A 25,405-nucleotide genomic window follows, 5' to 3' on the forward strand; every position below is an offset into this window, starting at 1 on the left:
ACAGTTGATGGGTCTCTTTCATATTAAAATGTTATGACAAAATTTCACACTATAGTGACAAGTGACGCACAACCCCAAAATACACATGCACCTGAGTATCCACTCCCCCTTCCTGCCCACAAAAATGGCATAGCCTGATTGAGACACCAGCAGCATGTCAATTCTCCAGTGTCAAAGACTGCATTTATTTCTTCAAGTTCATTTACAAATGACGAGTCAATTGGAAGCCAGGTGACATGCCATGTGTTACTTTAGCATGATATCCTCCATACTCACTCACACACACATTAAGCCTGGATAAACTAAAAAGATAAAAACTTTTTTGAAAACGAATACATCCTACGCTGTTGTGGAGGAAATCGGTACAACGGGAAATAAAAAAAAAAAGGTTTATGGTTTTACTTAATTTATTATTTTTATACAAAGAACCAAAAAAAGAATGGAAATCATACTAACATATCTGCATATACCAAATCATGCACATGTTGAATGTACAATGCTCTATGGTTGTATCCAATTTACAAGGTACATTGACAATCTTGTCTCAGTAGAAAATGCTGATTTCCACACACTCGAGAGACTTCAAATAGAATTTCTTCCATTCACTGACTTTTTTCTGCCTCTGCAAATACATTAAAAGAGTAAGATACAATTTCAAAACACAGGAATACATTGTGCAGCAAGATAATGTTAAGTTTTCCATAGAATTATTGTGGAATTTTGAAGAACAAAACTTCTCATGCCACAATAAAAAGCAGAATTGCTGCATCCTGTATGAATGTAGGTAAAGGGTGTCTCAAAAACACAAGACATTTTTGAAATTATGGTATTCAGAGGAGAAAAATATAGCATGGAAATGTATAGTGCAAAGAATGCCATTTATTACATTACATGTCGCTGAAGAGATTGTAGGTTTATGACTTGAGGATGACGACCATTTCTGCGCAAACATACCTGCAGTCATTGAGGGATATCCAGCATTTCCTCACAGGTCATTTTGACTTAACCTGCTACAACTGAAGAACTGTTCAGAATGCTGAGGACGTTACATCAAGCTATGCAGGTTGTCCTTCAAATGCACAAATGTTAGCACAAAAATGGTCATCTTCAAGTCATAAAACTCCAATCTCTTCAACAGCATGTACTGTAATAAATAGCATCCTTGGCACTATTCATTTCCATGATTAAATCTCTTGCAACTATTCTTCCCTTCTCTATACCTCCGTTTCAAAATGTCCCACCTTTTTTAGACATCCTTTCTATGTGCCTGTGTGTGTGTATTTTTTTTAGGGTGGTCCACAAATCCATATGCATATTTTTATTCCTTGACATGTAACAAACACTCCAAATTTTTCTTCAAACAAACATTCAGAAGTCTCTACAATTTATACTTTTATCTAATTAAGTGGTATCTCTTATTTAAGAGCTGTACATGTACAGACATACAACATTAAATTTGCTTTCTATGGAATTGGAGACTTTTCTCTGTGATTTGCTACTATACAAAGAAGAAACTGTTTCTGTTCTTCATCTCTTATCAGATGCCTCGTTCTGCTCTGTCGTTCACTACTTTCAACTGTGATATCCTATGATGAAGTTAATTGAAAATAGGATTGTCTGTCCATTCCTTTGGGGGTTTCTACAGGAAGGTTTGAAATTTTGTTTTGCCTTCCTAAATCAGTACACCCCAATGCAAAAGAAATAATAGGTGAATTGTCCACCACCATTTTCATTCAGTTGGTTTTTGATAATGTAATGATCATGAATTGAAATAAAAAACGTCAATCAGCAGAGGACATCTGCTTTGCATCAACAGAATTCCATTCCTTAAAACAACACAGGATCCAGAATAGAAAAGAATGATGGACAGTTTGCCTTCTATTATCTTTGCCAATGACTGTACATCAAAGAATAAAGAGGCCTTTCAGTCACAAGGTTCTCTAACTTCAGACTGTCCACTTCGTCTGCAGTCGCCGAGTGGGAATGTAAGATCTTGGATGTAAATTCTGAACTATTTTCTCCTTTGTTTCTGTGGTTACTCAATCATCAAAATAGGTAAGTGCAATCAGGTGTTCTGAAACAAACCAAAGATGTCTGCAAAATGCTCTGTAAGACTTGGTAGCCACAATCCAATTTGTATATGTCTTGAGGACAGTCAGAAGTGGGATATCATTTATGAAGCTTGAATTCCAAGAGTAACTTCATTCCACTGTTTGGTGTAGACCAAGCTCACAAACAAAGCCAAGTCAGGTATCTTCCTGATTTTTCATGGAACCAACTGCAAATTGATGCCGAAACAGGAATATCTTCAGCACATACCTTTTCTCATCCACAAAGCATGGTGACTTGCACCGGAAGCTTGAAACAACTCATTCCCACGTCTTCCTTCCAAAAACAAAATATAGAAGACTAAAACCAAGAGTCTTACGAGGCTGAGATGGAGTTCTGATGCTGAGGCCGTGTGAGGCCAAGGCTAAAATGGAGTTCGGAGGCTGAAGCTGCGTGAGGCCGGAGTCAAATGGACATTCTCTGACCAGTTCCTTTATAATAATCATCCATTGGTTGCTGGACATCAAGAGCATGTAGCAAATACTATACCAGCTCTTGTTTCAATTTTCTGAACATTGGATGCATTTAGCTGGCAAGACCTCAGGGTAGACGCTGACAATCAATCCTCAAAAAATAAAGATGTGATAAAAATGCGAGCTCCAAGAATTTCTCACACAGGTAAGTTAAGAGGCGAGGGGGAAAATGTTTTGAATTACTTAGATTTTTTCCACAATAATATGGAAATCGATACCAAAAGAAAAGATAAATGTGTACAATGGGGTAACCTCCAAATGTGCTTCAATCACATTTAAATTTTCAAAAATAAGGCATGTGAGCTACTTCATTTTTGATATTATAATTTGTACCACCCTAACACACACACACACACATACATACATCAAATTCATTGAGCTCCAGATGTCATAGTGGTAACTTAGTAACTTTGTAATCAGACAGTGGTTTGACAATACTTCTACTTAGACTTTAATGGCATGCCACCATGCAAGAACTGAACGTAATGAAATCACCAATTTGTTGCTTTCCAGCCAGTATTGACAATGGAAAAATCACCACCAGAATTTTAAGGCTCGGCTGGAACTTTGGCCTATGTCAGGGCAGCTTTTTTTTTTTTTTTAGAAATTTCCATCTTAAAAAAAAATGCTATGATATTCCAAAAAAGAAAATTACATCTCTTTATAAAGATGTGATAAAAATGCAAGCTCCAAGAATTTATCAATTAAGTAAGAATTTCTCACACAGGTAAGTTAAGATGGGAGGGGGAAATTATGTGGGAAAATGTTTTGAATTACTTAGATTTTTTCCACAATAATATGGAAATCGATACTGAAAGAAAAGATAAATGTGTACAATGGGGTAACCTCCCAAATGTGCTTCAATCACATTTAAATTTTACACACAAGTCAGTCAGTACCTGAGGTCAAAAATAAGGCATGTGAGCTACTTCATTTTTGATATTATAATTTGTACCACCCTAACACACACACACACACATACATACATCAAATTCATTGAGCTCCAGATGTCATAGTGGTGGCCACGGTGGCTCAGTCGGTAACGCGTCTGACTACCATGCTCAAGGTCCCGGGTTCAATCCCCGGCCGGTTCAAATCCGGGAACTTTTCTAAGGATGGAAGCGTCCCCGGCACCCACCCAGCGTCGAATAACATGGGTACCTGGGGGAAACCCTGGGGGGTAAAGGTGGTCAGGGGCGTGAAGCTGATCACATCACCCCCACTCAAGACCGGATCAAGAAAGTGTGGGGCGTTACCCCCACACCCCCTATACACCTTCATGGCGTGGTGCTATGCACAGGGGAACACTTTACCTTTTTACATCTGTTTATAATTCCATCTAGGGCAGTCATGTGAATTTTCGTGTGGTTTGCTTTCTCTATTGTCTAGATATTATCAATAGTTTAATAGACTTATGTACTCATGAAACTATTGAGAATGTGGGCAAAAATAAAAGCAAACCACATGAAAATTCATATGAATGATCTATTAGAAATTATGAACACATGCAATTTTTCGGATTTTCGAATACCATAGTGGTTTTTAAAAAATACAGGAAATTTTTATATATAAAAAAAGCTGCCCTGTTGCAGGCCAAAGGTCCGGCAGAGCCTTAAGCTCCAATCTACAGTAAAAACATCTAGCATATTCAATGGTAAAAATTCTCATTTACATTATTCTGGACAGTTTACCCGCTCATTTAATTAAAAAACTAAAAGAATTTCATATTTGATTTTGAATATTAGCCAAGCTCATATATTTTTTTATTTTTTTTGTTATGTGACACTAATCTCAACGTTGAGAATAAATGACAATTAGGTGAAAAAACACTTGTAAAGAATTACCTTTTCAACTTAATGTTACATTTTTTTAGCCCCAAAGCAGGTTGTAATGAAATGTTGTCACACTGAACGCCAATACACATTCTGAAAATATAAAGAGAACAAAATTTGTATACTATAATAGAAAAATCTGTAACATTTATTTCCCTTCACATGTAAAACAAGATGAAATACACTATTGAAAATACGACAACTGTTCAAAAAAGTGATTACATGCTCATAACTGTCTACTTATATAATTGTGGAGGATGAGATTACTGTATTCATTTGCAATAGTCTCCGGCTGAGTATAGCACATGTTGCCACATTTCTGGCAATCTTCTCACAGCAGCAGCGGAATTGTTTTTTAGGATATCACTGACTGACTGCCCTAAGGTTTGCACTATACCATCGGTGGTTTTGAAGCAATGTCCTCCTAGAGGATCTTGTATGTAGCTTCTGAAACAAGTCATACGTCACAAGAACTCATGTCCAGACTACATGGGGGTGCTTTAGCACTCCCCACTGAATTTGCAACATGGCACCTTGAGTTGGTGCAGCACAATCGGATGTCTCACCAGAAGCATTGGTAGTTTCCAAGAGACGGCTGGATGAAGGTGATTCTCCAGAAAGTTACTGTAATACTCACTGTCCACAGTAACTCCTTTCGGTACTGTGTGACAAAGGAAAATGACTTCATAGTCATATGCAACAAGAAGCATCATTTTAATGTTGCCGGGTGCTTGTTGGAATGCTTGCGGTCTTGGCGAATTACTATGGCAAACCACTTAACCTCTGTTGGATATTAAAGTACCTCATCACCACAAGCTTGAACAAGTTCTCTGTGCATGGAACTTGAATTTTGATGAACGCAATTTGTTCTTTTCATGAGAATTTTGTTTTAGAGAGCACGACTCAATGTGGCTACAGTCAGCGCAGTGCTGCCACCACATGTCAATCTGTGGAACTACAAAATGTCACGTGTACAGACGGGAATAAAATCATTTTCTGAATCCACCAGTGACAAACAGTGAACATATTGTTGAGTAATCACTTTTTTTAAAAGTGATCCTCACATTACCAAGCTGTGTACCATATTTGTAACTAACAAACTAACTCTCTAGCCTTCTTAAACCCGAAGGTTTATGGCAGCAGCAAGACAGGCCTTCCATTTGTCCCTATCCTGCGCAAGATCAATCCAACCTTTTCCATCCCTACCGATTTCCCTTAGGCCTATCTAAACGTTATCTCTCCATCTTCGTCTTGGCCTTCCTACTGGTCACTTACCATCAGGTTTCCCAACAATTTAAAAAAAAAAAAAATCACTGATTTAAATCACTTTAAATGTAGAATTTATATAATAATGTGCATAAAGATTTTATAGATATCAGAATCACTTTTGGTGAAAGTACATAAATCTCATAATAATTCAATGGTGTTTATTAGGCTGTAAGAAAGGAAAATAAAGAAAACAAAATATATGTAGGCCTGCTGATGGTCTGAAGCTCATACGAAAGAAAATGTAAACACGCTTACATTTCTCTTGATTTAAAATTCAGTAGCCAAAAATAGCAAACACTTTGTGTAGAAACATTTACAAAATAGTTCATGTTAAGCCATAAATAGTGTCATTATCATTAAACTGTAAATAAACATGGCAGCTAATATTTATCAAACTATCATTAAAAAAATTGCCACAAATCTACCACAATGACTATAAAAATATTTAAATACGGAGAAACTAGTACTCACTTTTATCCGCGAAGCTGTTTTTTCTTCTTTTTCGATTAATTTCAGTGGCCACTGCCACCATCCTCGTTGGAACTTGCTGCGCTGTTGCTTGGTGTGCGTCTTTTGTTCGTAGTTCTCTGGCTGCCGTTAGGTGCGCTGTGCATCTTGGTGCGTCGTCTGCTATTTCCGGGCGATAACTGCTGCAGTAGTGGAATCCAAGTGTGGTGCGCTTGCCCGCTATCGATGTTTAGTTCGTGCGGGAAGTGCATTATGGCATGCGTTTCCTTCCAACAGTGAAACCAGGAAACCTAATCCAGTGCACCAAGAAATCTCTTCTGTCCTCTCCGATTTTGGCAAATGGCTGAACACCAATGATGTTTGGTGTCTAAAGTCTGACAAAACAAACCAGTTCGTAATCATGCACAAAGGTGATTACTCCACGAAAGTGATAGACAAACTAAACAGTGACTCGTACAGTGTCATCAAAAAAGACCCCACAGACAGGTACAATAGAATTGTGAAAAATGCAGTGAAATCTAGTGCCATACTTAGTGAACAAGACCACAAATTCCTCCTCAATCCCCACCCTTCACCTGCCATTGCCTATGGCATTCCTAAAACTCATAAACCCGGAATCCCCATGCGACTTATAATAGCTGGCTTCAATTACCCCACAGTTCACCTAACAAACTGGCTAAAAAACAAAATATCTCATTTCAACCACAAACTTACATACGTGTTCCGCAACAGTGCCGATGCTAAAAATCTGGTAACTTCAATAGTGCAAGCTGACAGTGAAAAATTAGCCAGCATTGATATAGTATATGTACAGTTCAATCCCCATAGACCTAGCACTGCGTTCGGTGGAAAGATGGCTGACAACTAACAGAATCCCGGCCCTAGAGGTACAAGAGATAACCAGGCTATTGGAAGTTTGTCTAAAACACAATTACTTTCAGTTTGAAGACAAATTCTACAACCAATCCGAGGGCCTTGCGATGGGCAACCCGCTATCAGCTCCTTTAGCCAACATCGTCATGCACCTGGCTGAAAAAGAGATACTCCACACTCCAGAACTACAACACATCCGATATGGAAGGTACGCGGACGACACAATAGTTGTATACAAAAAGGCAGAAGAACTCAACCTCCTAGTGAACAAACTAAATAGCATCCACCCCAGGCTCAACTTCACCGTAGAGCATGAAAAACTTGGTAAAATCAACTTCCTGGACATCACCATCAGCCGTGCACTTAACAAATTCACAACCACCGTCTACAGAAAACCGGATGCAGGCAACCAGTACATACATGCTCTCTCTAGCCATCCCCCTAAGCAAAAAGCCAATGTGTGGCTAAACTTTTATCGAAGAGCCTTCTCCTACTGTGGCAAAGAAGAGGATCTACGAGAGGAGATAGCCCTGAAACATGGCTACACTGAATCACAACTTTCCATTTGGTGCAGTAAGGCAGAAATACAGGTCAGACACCCTAACCTACCACAATCAACCCATTCACAAGCAACCCAGCCACAACCAACCCCCAGCGACCAATATAAATGGTTTGCCTTCCCCTACCATTCCACCACTTCCAACCGCATAGCCAAAGCCCTTCTCCCATTCGGCATCAAAGTAGCGCACAAACCCAACTCCAAAATAACTGATAAACTGAACAAGCACAAACGGTACTTCCTCTCCCCCCTTGACAACCCAGGTGTATATGATGCAGAGTGTGAATGCAAGGCTCATTACATCGGCAGGTCCATCAGATCTGTCAATGAAAGAATCCAACAGCACCTAGCAGATGCGAAAAAAGCCCAACCCACTACTGGTCTTGCTAGACATATCAAATACAATAGCCATAAAATTCAAAAGGTTCGAGTCAAACACACTGCCCACACGCTCATAGACACCAAAATCAAGGAAACGCACGCCATAATGCACTTCCCGCACGAACTAAACATCGATAGCGGGCAAGCGCACCACACTTGGATTCCACTACTGCAGCAGTTATCGCCCGGAAATAGCAGACGACGCACCAAGACGCACAGCGCACCTAACGGCAGCCAGAGAACTACGAACAAAAGATGCACGCCAAGCAACAGCGCAGCAAGTTCCAACGAGGATGGTGGCAGTGGCCACTGAAATTAATCGAAAAAGAAGAAAAAACAGCTTCGCGGATAAAAGTGAGTACTAGTTTCTCCATATTTATATACTACCGCGTCTCTCTTTTCCCAATCATGAAAAATATTTAAGTTAATATTTTAAGTCACAATTATAGAGTAAATCAAGAATGTTTTATTTTCACTGGAAGAAAAGTTACTGAAATTATTATAGTTTCATTAACACACTGAACAAATATTTCCGTAGTAGGTTCATCCATACAGTATCAGATAGAGGAAAATACATATGGTATATTGTTTTATTTGCTTTAATCAAACTGTTTGAATATTTTACAGGGCTGTTTACTAGAAAAGGCCTTTCTATAAAAATACATCTGTGTGTATGGTGCCAAAAACCATACAAGCAATTTTAAGGGTGTTTATTCGAAAAATAAAAAAAAATCAACTTAAATATAAGAAAATCATCAAAAATGATTTTTTAAAATAAAAATAATGTTTTTATCCACCGTGCCTGCCCACCTAAGTCTTCTTGATTTAATCATTCTAATAATATATGTATTTGTTTGTGCTTGCCACTAAACTTCAACTATTCCATCAAAAAATGTAATATTTCGCGCTCTTTTGTTTCTAGATATTTAGTGGTGTGGACCAGTTGGCAAAAGCCAATGTAGTTAAGAATATAATTAATAAGTCAATGTCAGCTTTTTAAACATTTTCACTTGGCTGTTAGTTCATCATTTCCCTCCTCGACATCGGGGATGGAAGCCTGTGAAATGTCAATGTTTTTATTACATTATTGTCTATTGAGTTTCTTTATTCCTCTCCTGGTTTTTAACAGGTAAGATCACAGACACAGTGAGATTAATTCAATCACGAATACAATGGCTGGGTAATGTACACAGAGAATGGGAAAGGATAGAATGCAAAGGAAAGTGATGCAAGAGAAAGTTTACTCAACAAGAAGAAGAGGAAGGCCAATGACGGCCAGCAACTGAAAATACATTTGTGTTTGGCGTACATAAGATTATATCTTCTTTAATATTGTCACTAATTTTATTTTAAAAGCACAGATTAAAGTGATAACAGAGGCTAGCAAGGGAATCTCAAAGTAGGGTTCACACAACATATCTTAAGTTTGGAGTAGGAAAAATAAATTTATCACAATTAATTATTTATTGCATTGCCAAACTTGAAGATGATAGTTGTGCTTTTCCATTGACCATATATTCATTTAATGATGAACTTGCTAAAAGGACCATGTCAGGAAATTTAAATCTACAAGTTATGCTAGCAAATGCATTTAAAATTCACGAAACCACAAGGATGGAGAAAAATAAGCCATAAAATTAAGTAAAATGTAAGAAAAAAGCCAAAACTACTACAAAAAATGACCTAAAAGCCAAAAGAAGGCCGATAAACGCAAAGAAATAATGTTTTCTGGTTCTAGCTGAAGGCAAATGGACTGATATTCGGTTAAGCATTGTTTTGTAGGCTCAGAAAAGAAGATGATTCTTCATCAACTTCCGAGCCATAGTCCGTACATTCCTTGTTTGACCAAATACCATCTGTTGGAATACAACAATTTAGGTATTTTTCGATCCAAATTGATGAATGTTAGTGCCAGAAAGAACAAACAAATACATTCATCAATTTCAACAGCGATTTATTTATTGCAAACATTCTGAAACAAAATTATTCAACTTAATTAAATTCCATGCTCAATGGATTTGAACCTGCGACCCTTAATGCTTAGGAAAAAATACTCGACAACATCGCACGTAGCAAATGCTTTGAAACGTGTTGCTGATAGCTCAATCTGCCACTTTTCTATGCGACATACACGTTTTCGCTGCAAATTGCGAAATTCTTTAATTTTCGCTCATTGCACAGTACTTGCAAGGTATTGTTACATTTTATTTGCATATACTACTCGTAATCATGCCCTTTTGTGTTCAAACTTGACAGCGCTTTCCTCCATGTGTACCACGAGTGAGTGCAGTGTTTCCAACCTCACAACTTTCTCGGATTCCTATTTTAACATGCCAATTGGCAAGTATTTTCTTAAATTATTCCTCATACTTGAGTTTTCTGTATTGTTTTCTATTAATATGTTGGGCAAATATAGTTTCTGACTGCATGTTATAAACAATAACTTAAATCTTACACGAGAGGGTTTTTCACCTAGTAGAAGGACCTGCAGTAAAGTTGGCTACTCTCTGCTGGTTCTCAAGAGCTATGTTGCCAAATTAATGATTTCTGGACTTAGAAAAATTTCAGGGTGGTCAAGTAACTTTTGGAGAAGTGTACATTCATGAGAAACACCATCCTTGCAGTCACCGTTAACATATGGGGCATTCCACAGAAAGTGGTTCTACTCCATGTAAATAACAAAAACCACAATTAATCACTCTGGAAATTATTATTATTCTTAATTGCATTATAATTTAATGTTTGTGAATGAATATAATTTCCATATTTCAACAACAAAAAATATTAGCATGTGAAGTCAAACTTTACTACATTTTTAAAGCGACACACACGTAACACATTTTTGTTAATGTGTGTGTTTTTTTTTTCCAGGCTATGTCATCATACTCAAGAGTTTTTAATTTGTTAGCAGACATCACAAGGTACTTCATAATTCAATGAAATCAGTTTATTATGAATATTTTAAACCAATTGCATGTCTAGAATCTTACATTTTATGTGTGAATGTCACACACTCAATTTTGGAATGCCCCGTAGTTATATTTTACATCTCCTTTCTGCCTCTTTGAGATAATCACAACAATGAGAATGAATGATGATTGCAATGAAAAGTCCACATCTACCCAGGCTTCATATCACACTATGCTAACTATTCCATTATGAGGCAAGTTATAAATAAATAAAAATGTACGTAGACTTACTCAATAAATCTCTTCAGAAGTTCCGGATTAGATCTTGGGTGGTTACACAAAGCCAAGAAACTGCTCTGAAAAATAAAATCATCAATGTGAATTTCTAGGGCTACAATAATGGGAGTGTAGCAAGGATAATTGATTGATTTGCTTTATTTTACTTCGCTTTTTGTGAGGATGACAGATGATATGATGAAATTAATGAAGGTACATTCACAAAGAACACACATACCCAGGTGGAGATTTGAACCTGGGACGCCTGGCTTTGAAGCATAATGTGATAACCACTCCGCCATGGAGGTCGGCTTTAGCAAAGGTAATGTATGTTTTAAGTTCTCTCCATGCTCAGATAGCTTAATTGGGACTGGACCTACAGTATGAAGTAGGATCTGAAGCAATGTGCTTCCACTAGAAATTGAATCCCAAGACCTCTTTACAAGTCAAGAGTGAAGGCCAGTACAAAAACTTCATTCCAGCAAATCAGTTTGGTGTTGGAAATCAGTTCCTGTTGCAACATTGAACATCCATTTTATTTAATACAATACAAAAGTTTACATTTTGTTACATTAATTCTTGCGAACAATAGATAAAGAGGAAAAGAGAAAGTTATTGTACTAAATTTGTCTTCTGCCATTGGGTGGTCCAGAAATTTAAAAAAAATAATACATTCAGTGCTATTCATTTTAGATGTAAATGAGAACCTAATTTCCTCAAGTGACAGACATCATAGATCTTGTGTTCATATATTTACTTTGTTATGTAATAATAATAATCAGCGCTTCTTTCTGGCAGTTCGCAACAGTTTGTCGTACCAGCATCTCTTTTTTAGGTGACAATACAACTAAAAACATGCTATTTCGATGAAAGAAGTGTGTGTGCGTGTCTAACAACATGCATGATCATTTGTAAACTTACCACAATAATCAGAGTACAGAAATCTTTCTTTCCAGAAACAAACTAATAACAATTAATACTGGTGTTTATTTATAATGCACTACCACCACCACCAACACCACGACGTATCTAACTAATTTTACAAATTTCTCTGACTGTTTTCCAGGTACTTATAAATAAATTTCCAGGCTACTCAATAACAATTTAACACACTAATAAATAAGTGTTAAATCTACAACTTATCAAACAAAGTATACTCAACATTGTTGCATATAAATAACAAAATGATAATGTAAAAGAAAATTCTTATAAGAAAAATTCCCCCTATAAAAGACACCAGTCGGGAGAACATGAACTGCATTTTCCAATCATGGGAAGAAAAAAATATGGACTTCTACAGGGTTTTCATGTCTGTGGGAATCTTAATTTTTTTTCAATAAATGAATGGATAAGTCCAACTGCCACTATCAAACATAAAAATATTCATACAAAATACGATTCCATAAAATTATGTAAAGGTTACGAAAATCAATGGCTCACCTGCCATTTAACATAATCAAATCTAACTGATCCTCCATATAAGAACATCAAAAACTGCGGCAAAATATCCCAATTGTGCCGTAGGATTAGCTTCCTAATTTCTTTCAATAAGCACGTATAGGAAAAATGTGAGACATCTGAAATGGAAAAGATAAAACTTAAATATTGTGCAAACAGAAAATGAAAAAAAACATTACTACTGTGAATTAGCACAAGGAATTTATAATAAGTTGAACCACGTACACTACTGCTTAACAATTTGTGAACACCCCTTTAAAGTGTTGTTTACACAACAAAATGAGGCTATATCAGGGCTTAAAGTGAGCTGGAATGCACAGGAACTCCGTTCCGGCAAATCAGTTTGTTGCTGGAGCTCAGTTCCTGCTGTGACACTGGAAAATCATTTTATTTATTAAATACACTAGGGATGGGACCGATTAATCGGTACTCTATCGGTATCGGCCGATATGGGCATATCGGTGTATCGGTATATCGGTAAAATTACCGATTATTTTACCGATCCGATATATCGATAAATATCTTATAATTTAGTGCAAAATTCTGCTATTTTGTTGTAATTTTTATGGATAATCCCGATGTCCTACTTTTTAAAAAAGTAATTGTCTAAATATTCAACTTCTTTTGTACTGCAGTCACCTCGAAACACATATTTATTAAGGAGATCAATGAGCATTTCAGGTTCTTCATGGACCATTTCTAATTTTATATCGGATCGGTAGAATATCGGTTATCGGTATCGGTGAATTTCATATCGGTACTTTATCGGTATCGGCCAAAATTTCATATCGACCCATCCCTAAAATACACTATAGAAAAGTCCATCCTTTGTTGAATTAATTCTTGCAAATAACAGATGAAGAGCAAAATATTGATTTAGTTTATTTTACTTCGCGTTTTGTGCCTCTTGGCTAATTTGCGAAGATGGGGATGAGTAATGAAATTGATGAATGGACATTAACAAACAACCAAGCCCAAGCAGGATTCGAACCCGGCGCAACATCAGCCACAGGGAAGAGGAAAAGAGAAAGTTCTTGTACTAAATTTGTCTTGTCAGGTAGCTGTTCGGAAATTTCGAAAAAATAATATATTTTGTGCTATTCACTTAAGACGTAAATGAGAACCTAATTTCCTGAAATGACATGTGTGATAGATCTTGTGTTTATATACATTTTTTCTTTGGATGCAATAACAACAACAATAAATGTCATTGTTATTTTATTCTTATTACTATTATTAGTAGCAGCAGCAGTAGTAGTAGTACGAGTTTCTATTAATTCGAGATTGGTATTGAGGCTATTGGCTGAAACCACTTTAAGCAATGGGCTATATCCCCTGCATTTGAAAGTGGTGAGGAAACTAAATCACCATTTTGAACCAAAGCAGTAATAGAAGTGTATCACTTTGAAACTTGGATGGCACACTCCAAAAGATTATGTACTTGTTTTTTTCTACAATACATGATAATTTAGGAAAAAAAAGTTGCTCACTACTTTTCGTATGCTCCTCATACACTGCCTTCCAAAAGTTAATCATCTGTACCTACTATCCATGACAAAAATATTGAGCCCTCGGTTTACGTGCTTGTAAAATTGTACTCCATGGGAGGAAAAAAGTCAAACATACCTCATTGGAAAGCTTCAAGTATCTACTATTTAATAAGCGTTATCTGAAAAATTTTCTTAACTTTGTTTTCTTGCTATAATGAAAAATTCACTGAGAAGTGTAGTTTTTCCTTCCAATTTTCATGAACGGGGAACTTAATAATCATAATCATAATCGACTGTACATATAATCTTGAGATTTTGTGTACTTGAAGTTTGATTATTTTTGCACCTATGCAGAAAAAATCAAATGCATATTTTTACTAGATACTTCAAAAATTGACATTTTAGGGAAACGTGCAAACTTGAAATACATAATTACAAATTCAATGAAATTGCAAAAAAAAAAACCTGTTGATATAACACATTTGATCAAAGTCCAGAAGTTTGGCATGTGTACATGAAATATGGTTCCAGATATTAATTATTCTTTGGCACTCCTAATATGGTAAACGGGTGCATGACATATGGCAGAGTGCGGCCAATCTCAGACTCTGCAGGCAGCTAGCGACTTCCACAGCATTGCCGCTTTGCTGCGAGAATCGCACAAGTGCATTCCGTCGAGCCGATCCAAAGTATTGTTGCAGCATAAAATAATGAATGAAATATTTCTCATATTGCAAATGGTGTACTGCTGTACTGCAGGTTGTTTTCTGTTTCATTTTTTTAAGCTTTTATCTTCATATGAACATCGTCTCCTTCAATACCCGGCGAAGGTACATAGGGGTTCGGATCCCACTTTAAACTGTAAGTCCAGTACCGATTAGCCTACCTGTGCATAAAGTGGACTTAAAGAGAACATCATTTTCCCAGTATTATTTTATGTCACACATTTAAACAGATATATTGAGCAAAACTATGTTCAATGAGGACGATTTGAATAAAGTCGATGTGAGATCCAGTCTTCTCTGTATACAATAATAACGCACCTGCTGTGTACAGCGATTTCATAAGAAAGGGAAACAGAAGGAGGTGCATACTAGCAATAGCAACGCCTAGAAATTATATTTAAAATATTGCGCATTTGAAGCCTTCATGCCAACTAACATTTTAATAAAATATATTTTGAGCAAAAATGCATGTAAATTGTGTTTATCACGCAAAATTCACTTAATCATCGTGTCAAGTAGTGGTGGTGGTTTCAGCATTTAACGCACCTGAAATATTGCTTTTACATTTTGGTTTGTTTGACAGCTGCAACTCTTGTAATAAGCAAGGAGTTGTGGGTTCATTAAGAGACAAAAGGACTAAAAACATTAATAAATTTTCAATAAATACGAGTGAAATGTAAAAGTATAAAATGCTGATCAAAATGGATTGTGTTGAACTGGATAATTAAAATAAAAGTCACGTATCTTTCTTCTCACCACACCTTGGAAAAACTCGCCCAATAGAATATTGGGTCAATGCAAATTTTTGTTGTTCCCTTTTTCTTTATATACCTTTTTCACTGTGCTGACGTAACCTCCAAACACTCCACCGTGCACTTGACACCTTTGTTTATGTCGTGAGATCCACCTATTCGTTTCCCCTGGTCGAAAAATCTCTTGGCACTGACTATAATTTCTTTTGCACCACTATGATATTACCGTCTTGCCATTTTCATGCACCAAAAAGTCACTTCACAAAACTGCCATCACTCAATACAGTGCATATGAACAAACACAAACTTGTGAGAAACCGACTGCCTGGATAGAATGCACTTAAGAATTATTATGGCTATGTGGGAGTTCCGGCAATAATTCGTGGCAGGAATGTAAACACAGATGTGACAAAATAAAATTTCGGCATCTCTACAATGCTTTCCTTTGTGTAACACATTGTTTCGGTTCATTTGCCGTGTCAAAACTGCTTGGATGTAGAGTGTAAAGGGCAACCGGCAACGTTTGGCAATGCTCTACATCAGGGTGCGAAATTTCCGGTCGCCATTGGCGACCAAAAGTTTTGGACTGGCGACTAAAATTTCGTTGTTTCAAATGTGTGTCAAACACGCCTCAAGACTTCACCTCTTGAGAGAAATGGCAGAAGTTATAGAAGAAATTCTAAAACTCAGTGATATCCACACTATTAGGTGGTTAGCCACCAAAGAAAGTGCTGTAAGAGATCTCTTGCAATCATGGAAAGCTGTTGTGACCCATCTTGAACATGTGGCCTATGTAAAATACAATGATGGCGCTAAAGCTAAGGATTTGCTGATAAGTTTGAAGCAATTTAAATTTGTTAAGCTTCTGTACTTCCTTTTGGATTTCTACGGGAAATTGAACCCTTTAAGCCTGGCACTACAAAATAAGAATCTTTTGATTTCATCTCTGAAAATAAGAATTGAACACTGTATTTCAGTTTTGGCTGACCTGGAATCTAATGTTGGACCAAGCGAACAAGATTTCTTGGACCATGTATCCATTTCAGGGAAGATCAGGATGTGTAGCTCACAAAAATTCAAAATGGAGAGCAAGAGTTTCAGACTGTTAGAGGAAACTTAATTAACAATGCGAAGGTGTACATCACAGAAAGATTGCAATCTATATCCGAGAGGAAAGCCAATGATGAGAGAGAAGGGCATTTCCAGCGCAATCGCTTTGCTGGCGGCAATGGGCTAGAAGGTAGCGCCACAGTTTCTTTGGAATACCATAGAGAGGTTCTTCTGCATGTTTTCGACACCTTGGGTTGGCCTCCCAAAGAAATTATTCTTCAGTTTGGGATAGAAGAAATAAAGAAGCTCTACATATACTTGAACCTGAGCCTTTATAATGAGAAAATGGATGTTCTGTCAACAGAGTGGACAGAATACAAACTTTTGTTCCCTTCTCCAGCTTTGAATCAGAAGCTGGAGAAGATCCACAGTGCAGAGTGTTCAGCAAGATTCCCCAATTTGCTCCAGATTTTGACATTTTGTGCTGTTCTACCTGTGAGCACAGCTTCATGTGAGAGAGGTTTCAGCTGTCACAACAGACTCAAGACTACTTACAGGAACTCTCTGAAGACTGAGACACTGGATGATTTGCTCAGAGTTTCCGTAAACGGACCCCCCCCCTTCCCTGTCAGAGATTGACCCAGCAGCTGCGATTGATAAGTGGTACTTCAGTGCAGAACGACAGCGCTACATAAACATTAATTCCTAACTTTTTAATAATTGCTCATATTTTTATTATTTATCAATATAAAATAGTGGCGACCAAAGATTTTAGTCCGGCGACTGCTTTCAAACTTGAAACTTCATGCCCTGCTCTACATGCATTCTTAGTAACGATGTAAATTGCGCGGGAACCGGTTGCCAAGAAAAACAATTCTCTCTATTGTTTTCAATTTGCACAGTGTGCAAGAATGAGATATGAAAGTTTGATTTTTATCCCACGGCCAACATTTTGATATGCATTTCATGACCATTGGGCTGACCATTACCAAGATTGCAACATTATAATTAATCATTAATTATGGTTGTTCCACAGATGATAGTACCCTTATATTTGGCTGAGATATTTCCACATAAACAAGGTTCAATCACAAAAAAATGACGGTTTTACACGAACTTACACACAATTGAATTCGACTTATATAAAAAACATCCGAAAAACTACACTTTTACGAACATTTTTGTCTGTATAGAAAACAGACACAGTTAAAATCACTTTGTCTTGCTTTTGTGTAAAAGCACACACTTGTAGCTTTCCAATGAGGTATATTTGACATTTTTCCTCCCATGGAGTTCAATCTTACTAGCACGCAAACCGAGGGCTCAATATTTTTGTCACAGAAAGTAGGTGTTTAATCTGTGCCCTTGAAATAGCATAAAAGTGAGGATTTCTTGCAAGAATCATCACACTTTCGTTGAAGACGCCAGCATTCTGAAGGGTTTGAGGTGTATTTAAAAGCCGATACGAAGTGTGTGTAAGGATTATTTTTGATAATATTAGTGTTTCTATGGCTGAAAGAAGACTAATGACAGATAGTGAGCACTGGCATGCTGTCGAACTCAATGAAGCAGGACAGTCAAAGATGTCACTATTTTCTTTGGCGTTGATCATTCGGTAATTTCTCGATTATGGAAACAATTCCAAACAAGTCAAACAGTTGTCCGGAGACCTGTGCCCGGTCGTTGGCGGAATCGACGAACGACCGCCAAAATTGTTAGATTCATTGTTGCAGCGGAACTTGGTAAGACAATATTTGCAAGTACTGTGCACCGAAGTCTCCACATGAAGGGATTGTATGCCCGAGTACCCCATGTTTGTGTTGCACTAACCGTCCAAGCCAGAGGGGCAAGATTAAAGTGGTGTCGTTAACATGTCAGTTGGACTGTCTCAGATTGGTGCAACGTTCTGTTCATGGAGGTTCTGGAGAGAACGAGGCACATGCAATCAGGCCAAGAACATCATCGAACATCACACATTCAGAGGTTGCAGCGTCATGATGTGGGCTGAAATTTCAATGGGATATCGCACCGAGCTGCACATTTTAAAGGCTGTTCTCTGACGACTGCACGGTATCGGGATGAAGTCCTAGACCCCATTGTCAGACTCTACGCTGCAGCAGTTGGTCCTGATTTCCTCCTTATGGACAATAATGCCCATCCCCATCGAGCCAACATCGTTGACAAGTACCTAGAAAGTGAGGGCATTTCTCCTATGGAGTGGCCGGCATATTCCCCCAACCTTGATCCCATTGAAAACCTTTGAGATGCCCTCGAGCACGCTGTCTCTGCACGTTTACTTCCTCCAGCCAGTCTCAGAGTGTTGGAAACTGCCCTAATGGAGGATTGGCCATTGATTGTATCTGCGATGGTTGATCACCTCATTGAAAGCATGGAAAATCGTTGTAAAGTTTGTGTGAAGGTCCAGGGTGGTTACATACCATATTAATGTAAGTTTTGTTTTGGTCATATACCATATTACTGTAACCTTTGTTTGGTTTGTTTGCCTTTAAACATCATATGTTAATGACCCAAATGTGAGATCATCATATAACTTACGAAAAGTACATTTTTTTTCATCTTTGTGCACAATTCTTGTTTTATTTAATGTATAAAAACACTTGCTATCTTCATGTGCAATTTTGTGTTAATGAAAGCTTTACTTTTCCATTTTTGTTGATTTTACCATCGCATGCTTAACTTTTGGAAGCGTGTTTATAAAAAACAGTATGAACAGAATATCTCCAATCGAGAACATGGTTAAAAATGGAATTTATTTCTAGCCCAAATCCGGTCAAATAAAAAAAACAACTTGATTTACCAGGTTTTTTGGATGTATTTTTAAAATACTCAAACCTTTGCAGGACGATTTAATTCATACACTGATTTCCCTTAGTTTTCTATGTTAACCATGTCAGTGGGAACCTTGACAAATTATCACGCACTAGTGAATGTTGAGAGGTTAGAAGTCTCATCAGACATCATAACTATTAAGGAATAAGGGTGGATCGACAAAGCTTTAGCTGACACAGATATATCAGATATAAAAATCAATATTCTGCCAACCAATGTAAAATTAAAATTACGAATACCCTGTTGTAGCATCCCATTCCACGAACTCTTCCTCACAGTGCCTAGACATAAAACACAGAGAAAGGAAACTTTCCACACTACAACTCCCGGACTCTCATACACGTTCATTATTCCATAGGCTACCAAATCAGTTCAGCATCATCTCAAACCAAGTAGTTCATATTTGTCTTTTATCACCAACTTATAAAAAAATGTACATAAGTAATGCTATTGTGAAACTGATCTGTTTACCTTTGTACCGTTTTGGCCTATTTATTTTATTTTATCTTATTTTTTGTGTCTTTTTTAACGCTATCCTACTGTTTTACTGTTGTTTCTGTCCAGTTTAAAATGGCTTCTGCTGTACTGGAAATTTCAATAAATAACTAAGTGAATGGTTCACCTTAAGTAATATATGCAAATTTTAACCCGTGGACCAAAAGCCCATGACTGCCATGCCTACCAACAGCTGGCAACACTTTCACATGTATTAGCAGAGGTGGGCAATCATCCAACCAGGCAATCATCCAACCAGTTAAGGGGTGACACGAGGTCAGCACAAAGAACCCCCAGTCGTTGTTGTAGGTTTATGCTACTCATTCCCAGCTCCCCGATTTCCGCATGATGGTGGTTAGCCACCAGTCGTATACACTGACCAAAAGCTCGGGAGAAACGTTGTTAGGCTTCCCCCAGGAGAGCCAGCATGTGTCCCGTAACCTGAACCCAAAACCTAACATCTTAAAACTGCATGGCCACGGTGCAGGACAATGTAACTACGTTTCATAAAACAAATGACACATTTAGGCACTTACTTGTTAAAAAGAACTATGTGAATATGTTACAAGTATTAAAACATTACAAAATGGTATAATTTTTTACAATACAGAACATTTATAGACATATTTTATTGATATTATCAAATGTTAATGATGTCCTCATATCAATCAATCAGGGTGGCCACTCTAGGACCATGATAAAATTTAAGTATAATTTTCGGTTTTCAAAGCAAACTTTCCAAAAATTCAAGGTTAATTTAACTTTATGTATTACCGCCTCCCACCACTCACACACAAATATATTAACAATATAAAAGGTTTCTGTGATTCCAATGTATCCAAAAATTCTAATTCAATAAAACGGTATAACATTTAATTTAAGGTGCTGAGTTTGCATTTGCTATTTCACATATTCAGACTCGAAATACATTTACAAACACATGTCACATATGTTACGGGATATACTAATGTACGAAAAGTTGTTATTTGTACAAGAATTTCAAACTCAAATTTAACTAATCAGCTTCAATATATCTTATCTTGCAATAATCTTCCATTTGTCAGACAGATTATTCTGCAAAGGACACTAACGAAGTAAATGGATTGAAGGAATTCCGTACTCTTTTCCACGCATCTTTCTTTTTCTTCCTCGATACTAATAAAATCTAAACTGTGAAAAACTTGCCTCCGGGCATTTATAAATATGTATAAATTCAACGGGATTTCGATTAATTAAAGTTACAATTTTCCACGTCTACCGAGAAAAATTCACACAGAATTCCCGGAGCCAATAATTCCCGGTGGGTAGCCACACTGATCAATACAAATGCCCCATTCCTATATTTCATTCCTATGAAGGGCACAAAACAAATTTATGTTGGACATAGTCCATCCCTTTGTATGAAAGACCGAACATGAAAAATCAGATGAATTATCAACATTAGAGAAACTACCGAAGCTGTAAAGATAAAATTTTGTGGTCTACAAGAGGCATCAAAGAGTGAGGTTAATGAACATTGGTTTTAATTACCTAATGAGTCGTAAGGTAAAAACCATGGTAGTTTGCATCTTTTCAAAGCAGCTGGGACTGGTTTCTTTGTTCCATTTCCTTTAGACTTCTGAATATCCTCCAGGAGTACTTGCTGTAGAAAGAATAAAAATATAGAGCATCAAAAATTCGTTAACTCTCAAGATTATGTTGCTCCTAACAAGTGTTACCATCCATGTTAAATCAGTGTTAACAATGAATGAGCTCGAAACGTTGGAATCTAATACTTATTTGATTTGGCTGGTAATCTGAGAACACTTGTTCACATTCACGTCACCAGGAATGTTATAATTTCAATATTATGTTGGTTTAATTGAATGATCAATTTAGTTATTTTACTTTTCTTGATTTGAAATCTTTGGTTAATTACAAAGATAAGTATGAATGGTAATGAGATGAGATGAGATGGATGGAGCAAGAATCACCAACACATAGAGATGACACAATACAAGCTCTACAGAGGATTATACTCTGTAAGCCCATGTGCCACAGCCTTGCAAGAATGCCATCCAGGACGTACTATGTGGAAGTGAAATCGATGTTTCGGTGCTTTCATCCCTTTACACCCCAAGATTATAGCCCTGTTCACAGGCGCGGTTGGCCCTATAGCGCACAGGATCAGTGAACCCCCAGTAATATACGATAATCACCTCGAGAATGAATAATAAACAATGTCTTTACATTTTCACATTATTTCGCTAAATTTTTTACACAATAAGTCATGTATTTGTGTCCGTAACATGGCAAACTCTATTGCTGAGAAGGAGAAACCGGGAGTCGGCCACCCTTATACAGACCCTCAGTTGAACCCCCACAGGACAGCTCGTGCCATTGTGAAAGCATTGTGCGGGAGCAGAAGCTCGAGGATGGGAATAGGGCAAAATACATGGAATAGGATACTGCCGAACCTATGTCTCCAACCAACGGTCATGCGCAGTTTGTTCTCTCGCAGAATCTGCGGGACAAGGCTCCGTTCTCCCTGCTTCCTCCCTTCCAGTGTTGCTCTGTGAGGTTCAAGTTTGAAGTGCACACATTACATATTCAATCTTCTCTTTGTATCATTCTTGCACTGAACTTCTTGGAATAAATACAAGATTGTGGCAGAGATGGATGAGTAGAAACAAATAAAAGCTGGAATTAGATGCAATGAATTAAAATAAAAGAGATACATTACCAAAATAGCTCGTGTATGCATTCAGAGGTTTTCCTTAAAGGTGGAAACACTTCGGGTTTGCAAAAGCGAGAGAATGGCACGAAGACGTGACTTGCTGCCACTCGGTGTCAATCTCTCAAGTTTGTTAGTTTTGAAGTGCTTGGATACTTGTTGGAAAGTATTAAATGATGCTGCGAGTGAAGCGAGGGATGGACTTTACCTAGGTTTATTTATCTGATGCAGTGTAGGTGTTGCTGTTCGCACAGGTAAGAAATGACCGCTAGAAATGCACATAATTAACGTAAATAAACTTCCTTGTCCACTGAAAGAAAGTGTGTGCTGGCCGACCAGCCCCAAATTTGAACAAAGCTGTCGCATATCAATTAAAGGGTCTAAGGTTCGATTTCTAGTATGCACATGCCATTAGTTGCCATTTTCCTTTAATACATGTAGGGCAAGTTCTGATTAGTCGGCATGGATGTCTGGAAGAGGAAAAGGGGGCCGCCCCCTGGAAATTGAATGTCACCCAAAAATTATATATTACACGCATATAATTTAATTTCAGTCACAGTAATTTATGGTAATTATTATAAAAGCGTTGCAGTAACTTCAGACTGAAGGAGTGTTTTTTATCCCTCCTGGGAAAAAATATCTTCCTTGCCCCTACCTGAGGACGTCCATGATTTTCCAACAAAACCCCACATTTTTCATAAAGGCACAATTTATTGTAGTTTCAGCACTAAATTTATTTGCACACCCCTACTATGAAACCTTATACTCTCAGATGAAAACATTCTGAAGAAATTTTTTAAGCCCACCCCCCATCCTTTTGTTAGGCGAAGGAAGTCTATTTGCAGAAACTGAGTATGTGTCACATGCCTTCAGTGAACCCCCAGGTAAATAATGCATGAGCCGTGCTTGCCTGTTCGGCAGGCCAGCCAACTTCAAGTCGGCTTGAAGATCTTGCACGTTTAGTGCCTGGTGGACGGAAGTTGACGTCACATCTTACAGAGTGAAAGCTTCCGGCAATTCAGACGGCTTACAGCCATCTTGCAGCTGGAGCAAATTAAGGAAAAGTTGACTTGTTTCATCTGCACAAGATCTTGCGTTAATGGAGATATATGCGGTTTGGGATAATGTTATTGCGGGGATGGCTGTAGTTATTCTTGGCGATGTCTGAAAACATTATTTTTACTCAAGATAAATAAATGACACTTTGAAAATGTTGAAATATTGGTTTCAAAGTGAGAGAAGTTCATTGTTTTATATGAAGACCACGTTCACTGAATACATAGTCTGCTTCAAAGAACGAAGAGCATGACTTCGACGCAAGATTTGAACAATACAATCTACTTTAATGAATGCTAAGTATATATCCAAAATGAGACCTAACGTGGTACCTAACATTTTTTTCTATTCAGAACAAATATTTTGATGGAACTTTGAATTTGAAAATGAACTCAAAATTGATTTTAATTACTTAAATACAAAAAATCGTATGACCAAAGAAATATACCATATGTACCTCCTTTCCGATAATAGTAGCTACTCTTTTTCTTTCCTAAATATATTTATTCTCCGTAATTTTGCCCTTTGCAGCTTGTATGCTTTTCTTTCTTTCTTTTTTTTAGTTGTTGCATTGACTAGTTTCCCACATGGAGTTACAGGTCTCCTAATGGGCACCTCCCCAGGTGGCAGAGAGGGGAATGCCCACTAGATATAGTGGGTACTGGGCAATCAAAATATCCAGGGAGGACCAAAACCAGAACTGCTGGCATGCAATTAGTAGAGGGATCTACAAGGCCTAGGGGAAGAAAACCCTGAAAACAAATCACCTGGTCCTCCAGTTTGGGGGTTGGGCATATGGCCAACAACCAGACCTCATAAAAGAACCTGCAGTTATGGAAACAATACGACAGCCTCGGATGCAGAATGGAAACAAGAAGAGACGACCCTGGCAAAGAAAAAAGGATAATGACATTACTATAGCAACATGGAACATAGGAACCATGAAGATAGCAGGAAGAATGCAGGAAATAGCAGACATAGTAATAAACAACAAAACAGATGTAATCGCTCTCCAGGAGATAAGGTGGCATGGAAGAGGAAGGATAGATAAACCCAAATACACTATGTTATACAGTGGAACAAGGTACAAAATAGGTTTATATGGAACTGGATTCATAATAACCAAACAAATGAGAAGAAACATCTTGCAGTTTGAACCAATAAATGAACGTATATGTAAATTGAGACTCAAGGGTATGTTCATAAACATAACCATGATAACGGTGCATGCTCCAATGAACAAGAAAGATCAATTTTATTAGAAGAAACTGTCGATAGAATACCAAAATATGATATGTTAGTAGTGATGGGACACTTTAATGCTAAAGTAGGAAAAGAAAATTTCATGAAGGGAATAGCTGGAAAGCACACTCTATATGAAGAAACGAACGAGAATTGGATGCTCCTTAGTCAGTTTGCTATAAGAAACAAAATGGTGATAAAAAGCACATTCCACCCACATAAGAACATACACTTAGGTACATGGAAGTCACCTGACAATACAATTAACCAAATTGACCATGTTTTGATAAATGCACGGCACTTCTCATCAATCCTAGATGTCAGAAGCTGTAGAGGCCCAAACTGCGACTCAGATCATTTTCTTGTAAAATGAAAAATTAGAGAGAAGTTAAATAAAATGTACAAGAGAAAAGGAGATGTAAGGA

The 25,405-nt window shown here is 37.4% G+C and overlaps 1 protein-coding gene across 1 annotated transcript in view; it reads right to left on the reverse strand.

The window, feature by feature from the left end:
* Positions 1 to 389: 389 nt before the first annotated feature.
* The window catches only part of LOC145999924 (uncharacterized), a 36,984-nt gene continuing 11,968 nt past the window's right edge, over positions 390 to 25,405 (reverse strand). The window contains exons 2-6 of the mRNA XM_083137207.1: positions 21,500 to 21,611; positions 12,590 to 12,726; positions 11,165 to 11,229; positions 4,427 to 4,507; positions 390 to 622 (exon numbers count right to left, since the gene is read on the reverse strand). Coding sequence (XP_082993333.1) covers positions 583 to 622; positions 4,427 to 4,507; positions 11,165 to 11,229; positions 12,590 to 12,726; positions 21,500 to 21,611 — 435 coding nt within the window. The 3' untranslated portion in view covers positions 390 to 582. The remainder of the gene's footprint in view (positions 623 to 4,426; positions 4,508 to 11,164; positions 11,230 to 12,589; positions 12,727 to 21,499; positions 21,612 to 25,405) is intronic.

The sequence above is a fragment of the Lepisma saccharinum genome, chromosome 16 (genome assembly GCF_977018435.1).
Source record: "Lepisma saccharinum chromosome 16, izLepSacc3.1, whole genome shotgun sequence".
In the NCBI taxonomy this organism is placed as follows: Eukaryota; Metazoa; Arthropoda; class Insecta; order Zygentoma; family Lepismatidae; genus Lepisma; species Lepisma saccharinum.